Source organism: Triticum aestivum, chromosome 3A (assembly GCF_018294505.1).
Source record: "Triticum aestivum cultivar Chinese Spring chromosome 3A, IWGSC CS RefSeq v2.1, whole genome shotgun sequence".
Taxonomy (NCBI): domain Eukaryota; kingdom Viridiplantae; phylum Streptophyta; class Magnoliopsida; order Poales; family Poaceae; genus Triticum; species Triticum aestivum.
This window is the reverse complement of record NC_057800.1, coordinates 47,368,106-47,388,160: the sequence shown is the minus strand read 5'-3', so window position 1 is coordinate 47,388,160 and position 20,055 is coordinate 47,368,106. Positions and strand designations below refer to the sequence as shown.

The window sequence follows — 20,055 nt, the reverse complement described above, 5'->3', positions numbered from 1 at the left end:
TGTTGGGGAACGACTTGGCCTTGTCCTTTCGGATGAGCTTGCCACCATTGTCTTCCCTCTTCTCATATGGGCACTTCGCAACAAAATGACTCACATTGCCACAATTGTAGCAAGTCCTTACACGCTGCTTGCTCTTCGTGCCACTTGAGTTGTTTTTGTTAAAGTTTGGCCTTGAGTTTTTCTTGCTCCAAAATTGACTTGAAGCGAGTGCCATGTGTTCATGATATGCATACTTTGTATCTTCGGGGTTGCTCTCCTCTTCTTCCTCTTCTTCTTCTTCTTCAACGCAGAGCTTGGCCTTCAATGCAAGGTTGGGCTTCTTTGCCCTTTGGTAACGAAGCACCGCATTGTCGGCGGTCTTGTCCAAAATGTTCATGGTCACAAACTCATCCAACACTTCGCTTGAGGTCAAAGTGTGGAAGTCCGGCCTTTGACGAATGACGGAGGACATGGCCTTGTGGTAGGGCATCATTGCCTTGAGGAATTTGCGCTTGATCCAATTGTCATCCGTGTCCTTGCTCCCGTGATCTCGGAGTGAGACCGCGAGTTTGGTTACTCGATAAAGCTCACGAGGTTCTTCATCTTCTTTCATTGCAAACTCATCGGCCTCATCTTGCACCATTTCATAGTTGGAGCGTTGAATGCTTGCGCTTCCTCGATAGAGAGAGACAACACAAAGCCATGCGTCTTTGGCCAAGGCGAAGGGCCGAAGATGAGGTAGATCTTCGGGTGGAATTGCATCTTGAATGATGAAGAGAGCATTTTCATTGAATTGATTATCCGCGGCTTCTCGAGGAGTGAAGTTGCTTGGATCATGCGGATAGAAACCTTATTCAATGATTCTCCAAAGATTAGTGTTCACATGATTTAAATGACGTTTAAAGCGGTAAACCCAAGAATCAAAGTCCTCATTTTTCACAATCTTAGGGGAAGGACCGGCATGATTCAAATGAGTGGAAGGAACCGGTCCACCATAAACAAGTGGTGGTTCCACATGAGCAAAGATACCGGTGCCATTCTTACCACTAGAAGAAGGAGCCTTTTCACTACTAGCTTCCCCCTTATCGGAGGTAGCATCCGTCACCTTGTCGTGGGGTTACCCACTTTCAACGGTGCGGTGGATAGTTTAAGCCCTTCAAGGAATTTAGTAAACATGCTTTCAACCTCGGTCGTCATGGAGGTTTTCAAATGTCTCCAAGGCCACATTGAACTCCTCACGTGAGACCGAGGTTCCCCCATCACCCATAGACGAGATCGGATTCACACCGGAGTGTTCCTCCACACCGTCTACGGTATCAACCATACTCTTCGGACGGTAAAGTCCTTAATATAGAGACGAGGCTCTGATACCAATTGAAAGGATCAATATGGTTGACTAGAGGGGGGATGAATAGGCAACTAACAATTTTTAGCTTTTCTTTAACAATTTAAACTTTGCATCAAAGTAGGTTGTCTAGATATGCAACTAGGTGAGCAACCTATATGATGCAACAAGGATAGGAACACAAGCAAGCAAGAGATATAACACAAATAAGCTTGCACAAGTAAAGGCATGAGATAACCAAGAGTGAAGCCGGTGGAGATGAGGATGTGTTACCGAAGTTCCTTCTCTTTGAGGGGAAGTACGTCTCTGTTGGAGCGGTGTGGAGGCACGATGCTCCCCAAGAAGCCACTAGGGCCACCGTATTCTCCTCACGCCCTCACACAATGCGAGATGCCGTGATTCCACTATTGGTGCCCTTGGAGGCGGCGACCGAACCTTTACAAACAAGGTTGGGGCAATTTCCACAACTCAATTGGAGGCTCCCAACGACACCATGAAGCTTCATCACAATGGACTATGGCTCCGCGGTGACCTCAACCGTCTAGGATGCTCAAACACCCAAGAGTAACAAGATCCGCAAGAGATTAGTGGGGGAAATCAAATTTCTCTTGGTGAAAGTGTGGATCGAGGCCTTCTCAACCACTCCCGAGCAAATCAACAAGTTAGATTGGCTAGGGAGTGAGATCGGGCGAAAATGGAGCTTAGAGCAACAATGGAGCTTAGGGTTGGAAGAGATAAGTCAACGGGGAAGAAGGGGACCCTTTTTATAGTGAGGGACAAAGATCCAACTGTTATCCACCTACCAGCCCGCGGCCAGCGGTACTATCGCACCAGGCCAGCGGTACTACCATGGGGCCACGCGTTACTTCCGCTTGCTGCCAAGCGGTACTACCGCAAGGTCACGCGGTACAACCGTGCAGGCCTGCGGTACTACCACTGCACCAGCAACAACTAGGGCAGACCTGAAGCACAAGTGCTGAGGGCGGTACTTCCGCGGGCGCGGTACTACCGCTCCCCCTTGCGGTACTACCGCAAGGCAGGAACCCCCTAGCCTGGGAAGAGTGTGGATAAGGAAACATCCGTACTTACTTCCGCTGAAAAACGGAAGAAGTAAAAACCCGACACAGTACTACCGCAGATGGACGGTACTACCGCCTGACAGCTAAGCACGATACTACCGCGAAAGGAATGCGGTACTACCGTGGTAGGCGCGGATGTAAAAAATTACATCCGCCCCTACTACCGCGGGGGAGCGGTACTAGCCTGGTGGGCCACGGTAGTGTAGCTCCAGGGGAGCGGTACTACCATGGGCACCTGCGGTACTACCGCTGGTGCCTAAGGTAGTACCGCTCACCTGGGAGCAGTACTACCGCGAGCCAACACATCAGCCAGAAACAAGGTGACGAGATAACAACGGAGGAAGCTCCAAGGTGCAAGGGAAAGGAGGGGACTAGGAAGAAACGTGTACGTGATGATTCCACCCAAACCTTTCCGACGCGGACCCCCTCTTAATAGTACGGCTTTCCTACGACTCAAATCCACCAAAAAAACCGTAAAGAAGACGCCGTCTTCAACAGTTTTCGAGGGGCACCCAACCGTCTTGTGCCTAGCGATGAAATGTCTGGGATACTCAAGGCACACGATTAGTCCGCAAACGCATTGTCATCAATCACCAAAACACCTTAGGGATAAATATGCCCTTACATCTTCTTTTTTTTGCAAATAATCAAACATCAAATTTGGCTTGATACGCCCGCTTCAGATTTTTTGTCCCCCTCTTTCTTTTACGAATTTCAGTATGCATTATTCCCTCCGATCTATGTTAGTTGTCGCTAATTTAGTACAACTTTGTACTAAAAGTCAGCGATAATTAATATGAATTGGAGGGGGCAGTATTTACAGAAGAGCACGTGGAATTTATTCATCCTACGCGTCGGGGAATATTATGAGCACACACCGTTTCATCTACGAGGAGGAAGAAGGGTTGGCAGTGGCACACATAGCTAGGGTGCATTTCAACCGTGTAATTGAGCACCTCACCACCCGTGGGGAGGGTCACACGTAACACCACTTGTTTTCGGCCTGCCACTCGCTGGCTCAATTCAGGTCAGCCGCTGGGGGAAAAGCAATTCTGATTTGATGAGCACCTCTGCGTGTGCACTCGCAGCGAAATATGCAAAGCATTTCTCTCGTGCGTAAGTGCCCATCTGAAAGCATAAAAAGGCACTACTTTCCAGCTGACAGAAGCCCCACGGATCCACTTCGTGGCCTCACCTCGTTCGTCCGTCGTACGAGATGATAAGAGAACCTAGAAGCGCAGGCACCAAGTTTTCTTCTTTCTGTCTGCGTTTGTAAAAAGGGGGTTGGGCGCCAAGGACGGACAGGCGACTTGTTGACACCGTCACCAGTTGCTTCGCCGCTGCTGCTGCTGGTGCTTGGCCACAAAGAGGACACAAAGGAGACATAGACAGTCATTCTACAACACCACCGGCCGCGTGCAGCCGGTGAAATGGTGAAGCAGCATGGCTCACTGCCAGCCACATGCAATGCAAGTCAGGAAAAAACCGCAAACCTAAGCGCGAAAACTGAGATCTGAATGGCCAAGGCGCCAGAACAGACTCGGGCAGACAGGATCTTAGGTCCCCATTTATGCCGAGAGCGATCCGGGTCGTATATACTCCCTCCGTTCACTTTTGTAAGTCATTTCAGACAGCTCAAAATGGGCTGTTTTGTACATTGTCTGAAATATCTTGAAGGTCTTATAAAAGTAAACAGAGGGAGTAGCACAAATGCACAATACATACAGGTATGCTGAGATGCCTAGGGCAGTGACTACAACAGCGAGATATCGACAGACTCTGCTCATGAGAAGCAGCTGTCCAAATTATTATGAACCCAATCCTCGGAATATATGCACATGCAGAATATATACTGCTATTATCATGTTTCAAAGAAAGGAATAGTCAAGGGGGATGTGTATCCTTGTACTGCAAATGTGGGGCTACACAGCATCAACCCAGAGATCACCCACAGGTCAGGATAAACTGAGAAATGCATCCCGAGTTGAGCCACAAAACAGCGAGATTTTGTTACCGCTGTGGAAACTGAGCTCTGATCATCACTAATAATTCAGCCACATGTCAGTCAAGAAAGATCCTCTATCAAGTCTCAGCAAATATACCTTTGTACTGTAAACATGTAAGAATATCTTCTTATTTGCTCACACAGCATCACCCACAAGTACGGATGAAACTGAGAATTTCGTGCTGGAGCGAGCCAGGAGCAGCGAGATTCAGTATTACCGCTGCCGAAAACCGAGCCCTGGTCATCAGCAGGAATAACCAAGGTGCGGGCACAGATTCAGGCAACAGAATCTTAAGTTCCCATTTATGCCGAGAGCGATCCAGGCCATACCTATGTAGTACGACACATACAAGTATGCTAAGATGCCTAGGACAATGATTACAACAGCGATATCGACAGACTCTGCTCATGAGTAGTAGCTGTCCACATTATTATGAACCCAATTCTCGGAATATACAGGGACAGAATATATACTACTATTAGCTTTGCCATGTTTCACAGAAAGGAATAGTCAAGGGGATCACCACCAATGTAGTGATGTAGCACCTGTATAGAAAGAAAGTACAGAGGGGAATTAACAGAGGAGGAAGAGGTAATTTTCCGCCTAAGGGAGACAGACAGACAGATAAGTGCGACTAATGTTCAGTGCCGAAAGAAAATTTCCGATTTTTGATCCATGGCATGATGATAGCTTTGCTGCTATGCTCCGGTGCCTCATGGCATGACACCGGATGACCTAGTAAGAGGCTAAAATGTTTTTTTTCCTGTTCTATTATGATAAAACGAGATCATTGTCGCCAAGATGCGGGGGCCTCATGCAAACCTGAACTTCATGCTCCTCTGGCCCGACCCGGTGCTTCGGTACCATGATCTCCAGTCCAGTGCCGGTCTCGTCGTAATACGCTTCGATCTTGGCGTTCTCTGGGATCCTTGTGGCCAGAGGTATCTCCCTCACAAACTCGCCGGGAGAGCAGTGCTCAGGGGAAGGGTCGGTCAGCTTGAAGGTCCTGTCGTGCCTCTTGATGAAGGGCATGCGGGCGGTGCTCACACATGTTATCTTCACGACGCCATGCGTCAGCGTGTTCCTCCAGGTGACCTTCACGCTGTGTGGATCGGATAAGAGCATGCTCACCATTATCAGGTAGCCTTCATCATCCTCGTATATCGTCTTGGCAGCAGTAACAGGCCCACTTGCGTGCTTTGCCACGCCAGTGAAGTCATGCATCCATGACGGCTCACCGGTGTGTACTTCAACCTCTTGCTCCCTCTCGGAACAGGAATTATTGGCCATTGCACAATCCTCTTCTACGCCATGACCAAAGAAGTCCTTGCGGCGTTTGTGGCACTTTGGTGAAAGGTCCATCCCATCGTCTGATGACGGTGGTGTAGATAGATTCAGACCTGAACCATTCAGTGCCTTCTTGTGATTATTATTATGAGAGGTATGTGGGACGGTCTTTGACGCTGCTGGCTGTGGCCTATCAAGTTCAAAATCAGTGCTTGGAAGATTTCTCCATGACTCAAAGTCACTCGCTTCAGATGGTACTGAGAAATTAAGCTCCCTTCCTGTAAGCTCAGCCCACCTCTTCATGTCAGCCTCAGGAACTGCCGACAAGTTTGGTGAGTTCACAATCTCAATCCCATGAAGGCACTGTGGGTTGGACAGACCACGGTAGTGCTTTCGCTGCATGCGGTGTGACCTCGAAAAGCCCTTGTCCGCACTGAACGGAAAAGATGGCTCCCCGTGCTTGGAATGCCCATTCATGAAACTCCGGAGCTGCATCTTCCCAAGGGCATTGTCAGGCCGGTCCTTAAAAACCCACATGTACAGGTTCTCCATGTCATGCTGCACCAGGAAGACATCAAGACGGAGATCGGACTTGTCAAAGCCGGTGATGCTCCCAGATGCGTCCCGCGTCACCTTCTCCTTTGCCTTCTCCACGAGTGCAGGCCTGAAGTAGTGATTGAAGAAGAACCAGGCTCCCCAAATGCTGTCCCCCCTCTTGGCGCACTTCCTCGCGCCGACGCCGACTGCGGCACTGCCATTGCCGCTCGACTTTGGAAGGGTCAGCGCAACCTCAGACTCATGGGTGTGCGTGCCAAGGCCGACATCGAAAATGTCGAACGTGTCAAGGCTCCACAATGCAGGCGGCGGGGAGGGGTCTGCTGACAGCGGGACGTTGATGTCCGGCGGGCCTTGACGCACAGACTCGTGCCGCGGAATGATGAAGAGTTCCCTGTCAGCACTGGCGCCAACCCCGTTGACGGCGCCGCCACCGCCGGATGACTCGGCTGAGGCCGGGTGCGACCCCGCCGGGTCCATGGAGAGGAGGGTGCAGGGATGGCTGTTGCTGTTCTCCATGGAGAGGGAGGTGAGGAGGGGCTCTCCTCCCATGGAGAGCTCCCTCCTCTCCTTGTCCTTGGTCCTGCCTATCCTTGCCTGCTCTTTTTCTCCTGCCTCCTGCTGCACCTCCTCCTACCACTGCCTCTCCTCCCCTGACGCCCCAATCATGGCACGGGTTTCTCACGGGGCTGCCCCATAAAAGGCGAGTCTTTCTGCCCACCAATCCACAGATCGAGATTTGCGACGAGGGTTCCTTCCTTGCTTGGAAACAAGTTCGAGATCTTCGAGCTGATGAGGCCAATCCGGCGCCGCAGACCTGCGAATTGATTGACGGGGAACAAAAGTTACTTCTCACAATCGTCAAATGAACGAACGCCATTAACAGCATGCGAATTAGTACTGAAATCTTGAGCCCTCTTTCTGTTCTAAGCAAAGCCGATTTCTCCGTAGATACCTACAGGTTCAACAAAATTTCACCCGGAGGAACCAATCTGCTCTCGAATCATGCCGAAGTAAACCTGGCGAATCCCACTAGCACCCCAAGAATCGCCGCCGAGAATGAAAAAGATGAGCCGGAGACCTTGCTCTGATCTGTTCTAACCTTGGGGAGGGGAGAAGGGAGCTCCCGCGAGGCCGCTGTTCCCGTGGAGGAGGCGCTCTCGCAAGGAAGGTGCGCGGGTCGGCGGGGCCGCGGCCTGAGCCCTCGCCGGAGACGCGGGGGTGGGGCGGAAGAGGGGAAGAGGAGGGGAAGAGAGAGGAGAGGGAGAGGGGCGGGCCAGCCAAAGAAGAAGAGGGGTGGGGTGGTCGGTCGAGGCGTGGCGTCAGCGGGTTCGGGTCTCGTCTCGTTGCGGCCTTGCGGGTCGCAGCCTGCAACCGCGTTTTCCCCGTTTATACTTTTTTTTTTGGCATGTAATATAAACTCGATTGAATTTTACTTAAATTTCTCAAAATCTGTTCGAATTTTTTGGAGCCTGTTTCTTTGGGTGATTTCTACCGTGTAAAATTTCTTGCATTGATATTTGTGTCGACATTACCTTAAAAAATGAGCGTGAACCGCTCGCCCGATACATCCGTGCGCAACTTGCAATGATGCATTCACATCGAAACGCCTCAGTTTCCCGCGGGGAATCAATGGCAAGGCTGACCGCCGCCGGTCAGCCTTGCCATTGATTCCTTCATCACGGGCGGCGCGTCACGGACGGGCCGGCGCAGCGACGCCTTCCCTTCTGTCACGCGTTCACATGGCCTGGGGCTATATAAACAGAGACTTCCCTCGCCGCTGGCCACACCAGTCGCCGTCCCTCTCTTCTGCTGCCGAGCCCAAACCAGTCGCCATCCCTCCCTTCCGCCGTCGAGCTCTCCCCTTCCCTTCTCTTCCCCTTCTTTCTCCATGTCCGAACGCTTTCCCGACGACGTCGCGACAGCCAATGGCTTCGACCGCCGCACGCTCCAGGAGTGCGAGTCGTGGCTTCTCTTCGAGGCGAACATCCCGGCGCCGCCGGACATGCGCGTCGGGCCGACGGGGTGGAAGCTCAGCAACGGCGGCGTCCCCATCCCCCTGTGCCCGACGTCGACGCGCGCCCCGGCCTCTTTGCCGCCGAGGTCGACCGCGTGCGGGCATCCCTGTCGGAGGAGCAACGCGCCCTCCCCCAGTACGTCGCCGACAACCACGCCGCCTGGACTCACTATTTCCAGCGGCGACAGGCGCATAGGCTGGCGTCCACGAACGGGGCGGCCTGGGCGGCGGTGGTCGGCGACACAAAGAGCAGTGACGGTCTCCGCGTCTGGTGGGGGGTCCCCGACCGCACCCTGCACGAGGTGATCGCACGCCTCGAGGGCGACAGCAACCCGCCGCTGGCGTACCCTGCCGCGGTGGCCGTGCCGGCCCCTCGACGGAGCGCCGGGCCATGGGTGCCCAGGAGGTTCGCCGCCTCCTCCTCCTCCCATTCTTCCGGCTCGCCGGCGCTCTTCGGCGTCAAGGCAGAGCCCACCGCGGAGACGCCGCTTGGCTGGCGAACACGCAGCGCCGGCATCGTCATCAACGAGGGCGGCCGGCGTGCCACCTCCTCGGCTCCTCCGCGTTTCGTCAAGACGAAGACAGAGCCAGGGCTCGCCGCCGTCAAGCCGGAGCCGGGGCTCCCCGTCGTGAAGACGGAGCCCGTCAAGCAGGAGGCGCTCGACGACGAAGCGGCCCTCAAATGGGCGCGCGACGACTGGGTGCAGACGGAGAGGGAGCGCCAGCGCGCCGTCTTTGCGCGGTTCGAAGCTCGTCGCCGTGGCTGGGACGAGGGAGGCATCGTCGTCCTCGACGACAGCGACGACGACGATGACGCGCCGCCACCGCCTGTCCGCCATAGAGAAGGCCGCCGCTGATGACGAGGACGGCGGCGACGTGGGCGACTTCGCCGCGCTGATCGAGTTCTTCGCCCCGTAGAATATTTTATGAAAAATAATTTATGTAAAACGCCGAACATGAATATCAAGTTTGCCGAATTTTAGCCGAACTATACCGAATTCAGTTTAAAAAAAAACGTGTCTGGGGTGACCCTGGGACGAGCGGCTGGGAACCCACTCGGCCGATTTTTGCGCCGTCTCGCCCCGAGGGGGCGTGTAAAATCGCCGCTTGGGAGGCCAACTGCTGGAGATGCTTTAAGTACCACTTGTTTCTGAGAGGCCAAAGTGGTCGCAATTGTTTAGGGAAGATACTCTGGCTCAAGTGGTAAAACAAATGATTTATAGACTTGATAAGCAAGATTGAGCTGGATGCATGCACACGTTGTTGACCTATGTTTGAGTGTATGGTCAAGCAGATAAAATGTGCATAAACCGAAAATACATAGGAGCACTCGGGGCACACCCTCCTATATTCAAAAATAAGTTAGTAATTTAAAAAAGGTAAAAAAAACCTCGACACATTTTATGGAATCAAGCATGACCAAGTATTGCACTTGTATAAAAAAGATTAAACATGAAATGCCTTTGATTGTATCCAGGGTCAAAGATTTGCCAAAAAACACTAGATACAAGTACTATTCATACTATATTGTCGTCATAATTTTTTTTCTCTAAAGTCAATGAGAATCATTCCTTGGCCAAACTTTTTATACGAGTATAATCCCGGTCATATTTGATTCCAAAAACGTTGTACACTCTTTTTTTTATCAAACATGCAAATGTAAAAGAGAAAAAAATGTTGCACCAAGGGAAAAGGGAAAAGAAAACAACTCACAAGCCAACATGTCACACTTGTGGCTGTTAGGATGATCCAACAACATGTCACACTTCCATTTCATCGCTCATTTCTATTCAGATGAAAACGACACTCCTAGACTTTTTTAGACAGAAAGGGAAATGCAAAAACACAGTAAAGTAAAACACTAACATACAAAATTAACACTATTTCATTTTTGTGAAGTTGTTACAATGTACCATTTATTGCTGAAAAGGATTGAGAATAATTCAAACCGGAGATTACAAGTACGAGATACCAAGCAAGTTTGAAGCTAATGATCAATGAATGACACAAAACACGATTCAAGATTTAAAGAGTACTCCCTCTGTAAATTAATATAAGATCGTTTAGATCACTAAAGTAGTTATCTAAATGATCTTATATTAGTTTACAGAGAGAGTATATTCTAGCATTCTACATTCCATCTGTCTCAACATGATTGGTCAAGAAGCAATTGCAGTATCATGCCGTTTTTGCCGCCGACAAGACCTTCTTCCGCTTAGCCACCATATAACGGAACAAGTATGGAAATCCTGCAAATGCAACCAGATAAAACAAGAGTTATCTTGTTAAATTCCACCCTTTTTAATAAAACATCAACACCATTATGTGCATAATATAGGTGGTACATCTAGGCACTACTATGCACAAAGACACATAATTCAACATCCTTATAACTTCAGCTACGTCTATGAGATTCACCCTCTAAACAATTAAATGGGGGACACTGCGATTTTGGCTTAGGGTTCAATTGCATATTCAAAATTCAAAAGACGTGGAAGGCTCTCATGGGGAGACCCATTGCACTTCACTCTCTTGGTAATTCTACATTGAAATATCCTCATGCAAAAGGGCATGTCTAACACAAGCAGAGTGATCTATTTACATGCATCATGTGGAGTGTCTAGACGTGTCAAAATAGAAGAATTTTCATTGGCAGAGGCTAACCTACACCAAAGTAACCTTTGGCACAACAACCAAGAGTGTAACACAGGTTGACAAAGTTGTTACCAGCTGTATGATAGGGGGTTTAAGAATGCTTCCCACGAAAAAATGGTCCCTTCTTTATAGTTATTCCATATTATATTCTTCTTAATGGAAATGGACCACTATTGATGGTTGCTAAAAAGAAGATAACTTCGGTTGCAAAATGAAGGATAATATCGAGAAGGAGTATTGTACCTGGTATGATTAGAGCTGTGACAAGAGCCAATTCATAGTGGTAGTTGAAGGAGAAATTCCATTTATTAGGCATCATAAAATATTTCCTTGATGTCTGAGGCAAACCTCCAAATATCAGAGCATGTAACAAACAAGACTATTCATCTGAACAACATGGAGCCCTTTCCATCTTTACTTATTAATTTAGGTTACCTTCATAAAAGGCATGGCAACTAAGATCAGGCCAACCTCGCTTACGATGCCGGTAGGATAGAACACCAGAAAGGTGCTATACCTGCAAACAAATAGGCGCACAAACTATAAAGCTAGAGGCCTTAAGAACAATTTATTGAAAATATACTAGATTTGTTTAGAAGTTTGTGTTAAACCATATTTTCCTCTTTTGTCATAACTAGTACCTACCTAAGCTATAGGAGTATGGAAGGTGCAAATTTGAAATATGACTAGTACCTACCTAAGCCATAGGAGCCAGTAAGGTGCAACCCCAAATGTCTCCTTCATACCAAAGAAAAAATATCGAATGACCTGGAGGCAACCAACATGATTTCTGTAACATTATATTTAAAGTGAAGAATATTGCAAATCCTGGTTTTGTTAAGATCAACAAGGGAGCTTATGTTTACATTGAAGAACTTCAAGAATTACTATCAATTTAGATCTCATACTTAATACACCCTTATATATATAACTCATGGTGTCTTGGCCACATGTGTACCTCAGTGATAGACCAGCTTATGATCAATGAAGTTAGAAGAATATGAGACTGCGCCTGCAAGACGGTTAAATGTGCAAAGTGACCATTAAATCACTACTGTTGAGAAACTAAACTAAATTTGTGTTACTAATTATATAAAAAGATCAAAGTCTTGGTAACTATGGACGAGAGGTAGATGATACCTCATGAAAGCTCCACAAGATGCCCCATGTGATGTACAATCTTCCAGTGATTTGTGGGAGAGTTGTCGAGATCGGAGACCTCACAAACCCTATTAATAATTGGACATTCATCACAACAAACAATAAAGTTAGGTGAGAACACCATGCAAGTTCATGAGTTTGCCAGGAGTGCACTATGTATACTCAATTAAATAAACGGTAACTGCAAGAGCAAATGAAATGATACTACTCCCACCATTCTAAATTACTTAAGTTTTGAGTTTCTCTTAAGCCAAACTTCTTTAATTTTACCAGCTCTATAGAAATATATAGCCCAACATCTACAACACCAACTTATTTTATTAGCAAAAACATTTTCATACTAATCGCTATAGGGACGACATTTTCAGTATGATATTTGTACGACACTACTGATCAAGCCATCCGTAGGTCGGACCGGAGTGTAGCACAACGCTGGATTTCACATCGTACAAGGGTTGGATCAACAATTGTCGAACGCGAAGTAGTTTCGAAATATGTTTGATGTCCCATTTTGAAGGACTTTTTAGACAATATCCATTTACCAAAGAGCTTTTTTTTTTTGCGTAGACGTTTACCAAAGAGCTTGCACACACATACGGAAATCCCTTTTGGAGCTTGGGCTCCAGTGAAGCCTCTAAATTCAAATTTGAAATTTCATTAAAATTCATATTTTTATATTTCAAAAAATTCTGAATTTTTTAACAGATATACATGAAGGCATAACACACATGTGTGTAAATTTTCAGTTCAAAATACAATGAAATGAGGACCGTGCAAAAGGACAAATCTAGGGTTGTTTAACACATGATACTATTTATCCTCCTAGGCCATGGATTTGTCTTTTTTGTACAGGTCGCAACTCAAGGTATTTCATCATAAATTTTGGATGCCGATAACGCCCACACGTGTGAGTGTTAAGGGGTCTGTCCACACATTTTGTATGGTGTTTAAGAGGATCAGCCCACACACCTACGTGTGGGCAAAATAAGTAATGCCCACATGCCTCTGTTTTTTTCCTTGTCGTCTCTCTCATATGCCTACGTGTGGGCAAAATAGATAACGCCCACACGCCCGTACGTCAGGCCTCCTACCTCATGGTTCCGCACGCATCGCGTGACAGTCACCATGCGCCTCGCAGTTGCCATGGTCCGGACCCTCTTCCATATTTGTTTAACTGCAGTTGTCATGTCACTGAACTACAGTTGCCATGTCGGACAACTATAGTTGCCATCTCAGGTCAAGTGCCAGATGTCATTTTTGGACAACTGCAGTTGTTGCCATGTATAGTCTGGTTTACTATAATTGCCATGATTTGAGAACTTTAGGGGTTGCCACCTACTAACACTAGGCAGTTGCCATGTATGGTCCGGTTTACTGTAGTTGCCATGATTTGAAAACTTTAGGAGTTGCCACCTACTAACACTAGGCAGTTGCCGTGTAGCGCTACAAAAAGACATGGCAAAATAATATGTTCGGGTAAAGAGAGAGTTGCCATATGCTTACAAGTACACTAGGGCAGTTGCCATGTACCCTGCAAAACACATGGCAACTGACATATTCGTGTAAAAGAGAGAGTTGCCATCTGCTTACAAGCACACTAGGGCAGTTGCCATGTACCCTGCAAAATACATGGCAACTGGCAACTTTAGGTGTGGGAGAGGAGACGGACGTGTGGGCGAACTGATAAATGCCCACACACCAACCCCTGTGCGTGAATGAAAACTAACGTGTGGGCGAACTGCTAAATGCCCACACACCAGTCCCTCTGTGTGGTGAAAATGGACGTGTGGACAACCGGATGAATGCACACACACCAGCCCAATCCTACGTGGCACCACAAACATGCCAAGATTCGTGCAACCACAAACAAACGTGGATCCACATGTGTGGGCGAGATGCAAACGCCCACACGTGTGGGCGTTAGTGTTTCCGTAAATTTTTATACACATGTGAGTTACATCCTTACACGCGTGGGCGAGATGCAAACGCCCACACGTGTGGGCGTTAGTGTTTCCGTAAATTTTATACACATGTGAGTTACATCTTTACATACACACATTTTTTTTCAAAAAATTTTGAACCATAAAAGTTTGAATTTGAATTTATCAAAAATAAAGGCCTCCATGATGCTCGGCCACCAAAACGCCTTTCTCCACACACACATACTCCTACATACTTACATTGCACTTGTCCAGATTGACCGATGTTGAGGATATATAACGTGAAAGGCTAGAGAAAGAAGAAACTAGTTACCTAGAATCGAATGCAGAATCTGGGCCACCAGCAACAGAGCGTACCATCGGAATCAAGACGTTCAGTTAGTAACTTGATAATTAAGAAATTATTAAGAAATGAGCTGCTGAGACGAGAGGGACCTCCATGAAGGCTGCGGTCTGCGCGAACTGCAGCGGCCGCTCGACGGCGGCGTAGACGGCCTCGTGGCCGCTCTCCAGCAGCGCCGAGGCCGCGTAGCACATCACCTGCGCCCTGCAAACCAGAGAGATCTTCACGGTCAACGGAGCAAGAAACCAGAGATAGCCACTCCATCATGCACCCATGGCCGTTGCGCTACTTAATTACCATCCGAAGAAGACGACCCAGTTGTAGGCGGAGAGGTAGAGCCGCCGGAGCGCCGTCCCGGACGCGGCGGTCGCCATTAACTGCGGAGAGAGCTGCTGCGGTCGAACTGCTAGGGGGGATTGGTGTCGTTATAATTGCACTGCTTCTCAACTTTGGTTTGGCGTTGATTTAATCGATCGGGCGGACGGAGGCGGTTGGGGAGTAACACGGTTGAGGAACGGTCAGATTCCCATTGCAACTTGCAACGACCGACTTCCCGCCAACTCCATGCATGCATGCATCCATGTGATCCACGTGGTTCGTCGCACCCTGCATGTATGCATATGTATTCTCAAACTAATACTACTTCCTCTATTTCTAAATATTTGTCTTTCTAAATATTTCAACGAGTAACTACATACGGAGCAAAATGAGTGAATCTACATTCTAAAATATGTCTATATACATCCGTACGTGGTGTTTTATTTGAAATCTCTAGAAAGACAAATATTTAGAAACGGAGAAAGTATATCGAAAATCAAATAAAACGTGCATGCAAACATATAGCTGAAACATCACGCATGCATGTGTGGTAAGTGTTAACCGATGTGATTCAACGCGGATCATGCTTTTGCTGAGTCTGCTGTGTGGGCCTTTCTGCCGTGCCATGCTTTTGCAGGCCTTGTTCTTTGCTGCTTTAGACGACTGCATGCTTGCGCACTATCCGTGTATGGCGTGTGGGCCTGTTGGTGTGTTGTGCGGCGGTCGCAACGGGTATGAGCAACAATGAGATGACTGATCGACTGTTGCATGTCGGGGTTTATAAAAAAAGACCGCTTCAGGTCGGTTTGGATGGTGGGAATGTATCCTTAGGAGGTGCGATCACTGCCATGTGGGTCCCTTTTGTGTGGGGAGATGGTGATGCTTGCGTTTAATTTGTGAACTTTTGTAACATTTATGATGTTTTTAATACAAATTCATGAACTGTTTCTAATGTATATTTTGAAATCCATGATATTTTTTAAACTCACAAACACCTTTTCAAACTAGCAACCATTTTTTAATTTGTGATTTTTTTAAATTACAAAGTTTTAAAATTTGTGAATATTTTTTTAAATCCAGACACATCTTGTGAAGTCTAGAACAATTTTCCAATTCATGGAATTTTTCTCAAATTTATTATCAATTTTAATTCATGGGCCATTTTTAAATTCACAAATATCTTTAAAATTCTATGTAGTGGGATAAAAGAAAAGAACAAACCACGAATCATGTGTAGCAGCGTAGCGATTGGAGGTGTGCGCCAATGGGCCGTCCCATCCCACACGCTAGCAATTGAGGTGTGTAGGAGACCGCTCGGTATGTACCGCACAATATTGGTTCTATAGGAATATGAGGGTGGCATGGGATCTGGCGCAAGAGGTGCAGATCAGGCCGCTCGAGGATAATCTCTATACATTGCAATTCTCTTGCCTGGGTGATTGGGAAAGAGTGATGGAAGAAGGACCGTGGAGTTTCAGGGGGAAGGCGGTGGTCCTCGCGCCGTACGATGGGTTCACGAAGCCTTCATTGATTGAACTGAACAAAATTGAAATATGGATCCAGACCCATGACCTACCAGACGGATACTTCCCCAAAGTAAAGGCTCTTTCATCGACAGTGGGCGAATTCATATTTGCCGAACCCAATTCGCACGACTTCAAAGGTAACTTCGTTCGTGTCCGGGTAAGGATTGATGTCACGAAACCCCTCAAAAACGTTGTTTCACTTGTGGTCAGAAAGAAGGACTCTCTAGAACGAGTCATCTTCAGGGTAAAGTACGAGGGATTGCCTGATTGGTGTGCTGTTTGTGGCAACTTGGGGCATTTGTTTAAGGAGTGTGGTGACGGGATTCACCCTGCGAAGGCGTTGGTTTTCAAGGACCTCAGGGCGAGCTGGTTCAGGGGACCGGGCAGCGGTCCGGGAGAAGGCAGTGGATCAAGGGGAGGCCATGGCAGAGGCCACGCTGGTAGGGTGGAGGTCGCTCGACCATGCAAAATAACCCCCTGTACAGCCAGGACCATGAAAGCTCAGAGTATGATTCAGAGAAAGATGTTGCTATGGAGGAGGCAGATAGAAACAGGAAAAGGGTAGCTTCTAGAGCTGCTCTTATGAATGATCAACATCCCCCAAGCCAAGTGGCACTGCCTAAAACGATACTCTCGCTTCCTGCACCAACTGTTCCAGCAAGTCCCTTGTCCAAGCAGGAACCGAAGAGGACCAAGCCTAGTACATCTACCAGTGAAGTTGCTGCGAGTAAGGCTCCAGCCCTCAACAAAACCATCGATGCATGAATGGCGGACCTCCCAGTGGGGTCGCGCCCAGCGCAATGAGTCTGCTAAGTTGGAACTGCCGCGGAATTGGCAAAGCCGCGACAGTCTGTGAGCTTCGCGACTTAGCGAGGCAATTTGCCCCCTCTATCCTTTGCATTGTAGAAACACAAATAGAGGGATCGAGAGTTGAAAATTTAGCAGATACCTTAGGTTACAATAAAAGCTTTGCTGTTAGTAGTTCTGGATGAAGTGGTGGACTCGATTTTTTTTGGAATGATGAAATAAAAGTTGAAATTACTGGTTACTCGAAGTACCGTATTGATACTCTTGTTGATGGTTTGGCGGATTTGCAGGTCAGGCTGACCTTTGTGTACGGTGAAGCCCAAGTACCGGAACGATATCATACATGGAATACCCTATGGGGGATAGCCGAAACATAGAACAGGCCATGGGCGGTAATAGGTGACTTTAATGAAGTTTTACATATCTGTGAACATGACGGAGTTGGTACCCGGAGTCAAGCTCAAGTTGAAGCGTTCAGAGAGGTGGTTGACTTATGCGGCCTGACGGACATTGGATACACTGGAACGGACTGGACGTTCGAAAAGAAGGTCGCGGGAGGCACGTATACAAGGGTGAGGCTCGATAGGTGTCTTGTAAACCCTGAGTGGCTCTTGGCATTACCATCTACGACCCTAACCCATAAAAACACAACCGGTTTAGATCACATTCCAATTCTTCTCACGTTACGTGAGTTGCATGCATGCAATGCGGGTCCCAGATCCTTTAAATATGAAACGATGTGGGAGAGGGAGTGAGTGAGTCCTGGATTAGGGGGTCTCCGGACAGTCGGACTATATCCTTTGGCCGGACTGTTGGACTATGAAGATACAAGATTGAAGACTTTGTCCCGTGTCCGGATGGGACTCTCCTTGGCGTGGAAGGCAAGCTTGGCAATACGGATATGTAGATCTCCTCCCTTGTAACCGACTTTGTGTAACCCTAGCCCCCTCCGGTGTCTATATAAACTGGAGGGTTTAGTCCGTAGGACAACATACAATTATACCATAGGCTACCTTCTAGGGTTTAGCCTGTACGATCTCATGGTAGATCAACTATTGTAATACTCATATCATCAATATCAATCAAGCAGGACGTAGGGTATTACCTCCATCAAGAGGGCCCGAACCTGGGTAAACATCGTGTCCCCTGCCTCCTGTTACCATCCGCCTTAGACGCACAGTTCGGGCCCCCCTACCCGAGATCTGCCGGTTTTGACACCGACATTGGTGCTTTCATTGAGAGTTCCACTGTGTCGTCATCATAGGGAAGGATGGCTCGTCTCGTTGTCAAGGGCAACATCACCTCTGGGGGAGCCTTGGCTGTAGGCCAAACTCTCCGACTAGGCGGCTTCGTCATGACCACCCGATCGGCCGCTGCGCCAACGATGACTTCTCGGGTCATCGAAAATAGCCTCCACATCGGCTCGAAATTCACAGAGCAGATGGATCCAATGGAGCTCTCCTCTTTGAACGAGCTCTTGGATCACATCGCCGCTCTGGGAGTCGCTACGGACTACGATCGGATTGGGCTTAAACCCGACCAAAGGGAAATTAACTCTCCGCCGGTCACTCATCAGATAGCGGTGGTGGAGGAGCAATGCGGCGATTCTCCCTCTATCCTGAGGACGAACTATGTCCGGATTCCCGAGCTCTCCGAGCCGGATACCCGCTCACGGGAGGACATCGCCCTAACCCTGAACCTAGAATCAGGGTGCATACCGAACCTGCGGGGCAACATCCCGGAGCCCGAACTTCCAAGATCGGAAACTCCCCCGCACCGGGGTCTCAGATTGGGTCAAGGTCCGGACTTAAATCCACCCACCCACCCAGATACAAATGATATTTCCCACATTAGGCAAGAGCCCCAAGAGACAGTACATCACTATTGAGCCAGATTCCTCCTTGTAATGAACAAGGTCAAGGATTGTCGCGAGGAAGACGCAATTTCGTTCTTTTGCAACAATTGCACGGACAAGGGAATCCTCAACGCCATAAGTCGCCATGACATAGCACACTTCGCTGACTTGGCGGCCATAGTACGGAAGTATTGTGCGATGGAAAGCGCCTGGAAAACCCAAACAAAATTTTGGGATAATCCGGCTCTGACAAAACCCAGTCCGAACTAAAATGGTGCACTCTCATAAGTCACCCGACTCAATTACAAAGAAGCAAAAGCCCACTACAGGGCGTGGAACCTTATTGGAGGGATGGCTTAAAGGCCCCTGCAAAATTCATAGTACATCGGATACCATACCAACACACAGCCTTAGAGCATGTTGGGTACTCCGGCAGGTGGCCAAGAGCGGTGAGGATCTCCTCATCCAAAACACCTCAGAGCACCTTCCCGTGGATAACAATACAATATTGACAGTCTTCGAGACCTTCGCCTCATATAATAGGCGTAAGCGAGCACTCCGCAGCCTTGCCGAAGTCTGCCATGTGGCAGCAACAAATCCATGGAGCAACACGGCAATCACCTTCAATGCCAGTGACGAACCTAAATTCCGAACAGCCCGAGCACCAGCCGCCTTGGTCCTCAGTCCAATTGTGGACGGCTTTCGGCTCACTAAAGTGCTCATGGACGGCGGCAGTGGATTAAACCTCATTTATGAGGAGACTATTCAAAAAATGGAAATAGATAGAAACCGTATTGAGCAAAGCAGCACGACCTTCCGAGGAATCATCCCTAGTCGGGAGGCACGTTGCGCTGGGAAAATCACACTAGATGTGGTATTCGGCACTCCAGAGAATTACAGGTCCGAAGAAATTACATTCCAAGTGGCCCCGTTTAGTAGCGGATACCACGCCCTTCTAGGGCGGGAGGCATTCATGATCTTCCAAGCCATACCCCATTACAGGTACATGAAGCTCAAAATGCCCGGGCCCAATGGAATCATCACTCTAGCTAGTGATCCGGACATAGCACTCCACGCCGAGAACAAAACAGCCGCACTGGCCCTCGAGGCATTATTCGAAGCCCTTATGGCGGAGGAATTAACCGCGCTGCGCTCCATAGTGGACATGGACGACGTGATACT

The 20,055-nt window shown here is 48.3% G+C and overlaps 2 protein-coding genes across 3 annotated transcripts; both read right to left on the bottom strand.

The window, feature by feature from the left end:
• Positions 1–4,689: 4,689 nt before the first annotated feature.
• On the bottom strand, positions 4,690–7,585 carry LOC123060154 (uncharacterized). Of its 2 annotated transcripts, XM_044482732.1 has the most exons (3): positions 7,354–7,585; positions 5,232–7,068; positions 4,690–4,954 (listed from the first exon to the last, which is right to left on the bottom strand). In XM_044482732.1, exons 2-3 carry the CDS (start codon positions 6,801–6,803, stop codon positions 4,904–4,906), a joined length of 1,623 nt encoding a protein of 540 aa, XP_044338667.1. In that variant the 5' UTR covers positions 6,804–7,068; positions 7,354–7,585; the 3' UTR covers positions 4,690–4,903. The 2 variants fall into 2 exon arrangements, with proteins under 2 accessions (XP_044338667.1, XP_044338666.1); XM_044482731.1 differs by having other exon boundaries at positions 4,792–7,068; positions 7,211–7,543.
• A 2,550-nt stretch (positions 7,586–10,135) lies between these two features.
• On the bottom strand, positions 10,136–14,791 carry LOC123057821 (very-long-chain (3R)-3-hydroxyacyl-CoA dehydratase PASTICCINO 2A). The gene is made up of 9 exons (XM_044480705.1): positions 14,665–14,791; positions 14,460–14,571; positions 14,338–14,356; positions 12,064–12,152; positions 11,882–11,935; positions 11,621–11,691; positions 11,359–11,440; positions 11,167–11,260; positions 10,136–10,517 (listed from the first exon to the last, which is right to left on the bottom strand). The coding sequence occupies exons 1-9, from the start codon at positions 14,739–14,741 to the stop codon at positions 10,447–10,449; spliced, it is 669 nt and encodes a 222-aa protein (XP_044336640.1). The 5' UTR covers positions 14,742–14,791; the 3' UTR covers positions 10,136–10,446.
• Between the last annotated feature and the right edge of the window lie 5,264 nt (positions 14,792–20,055).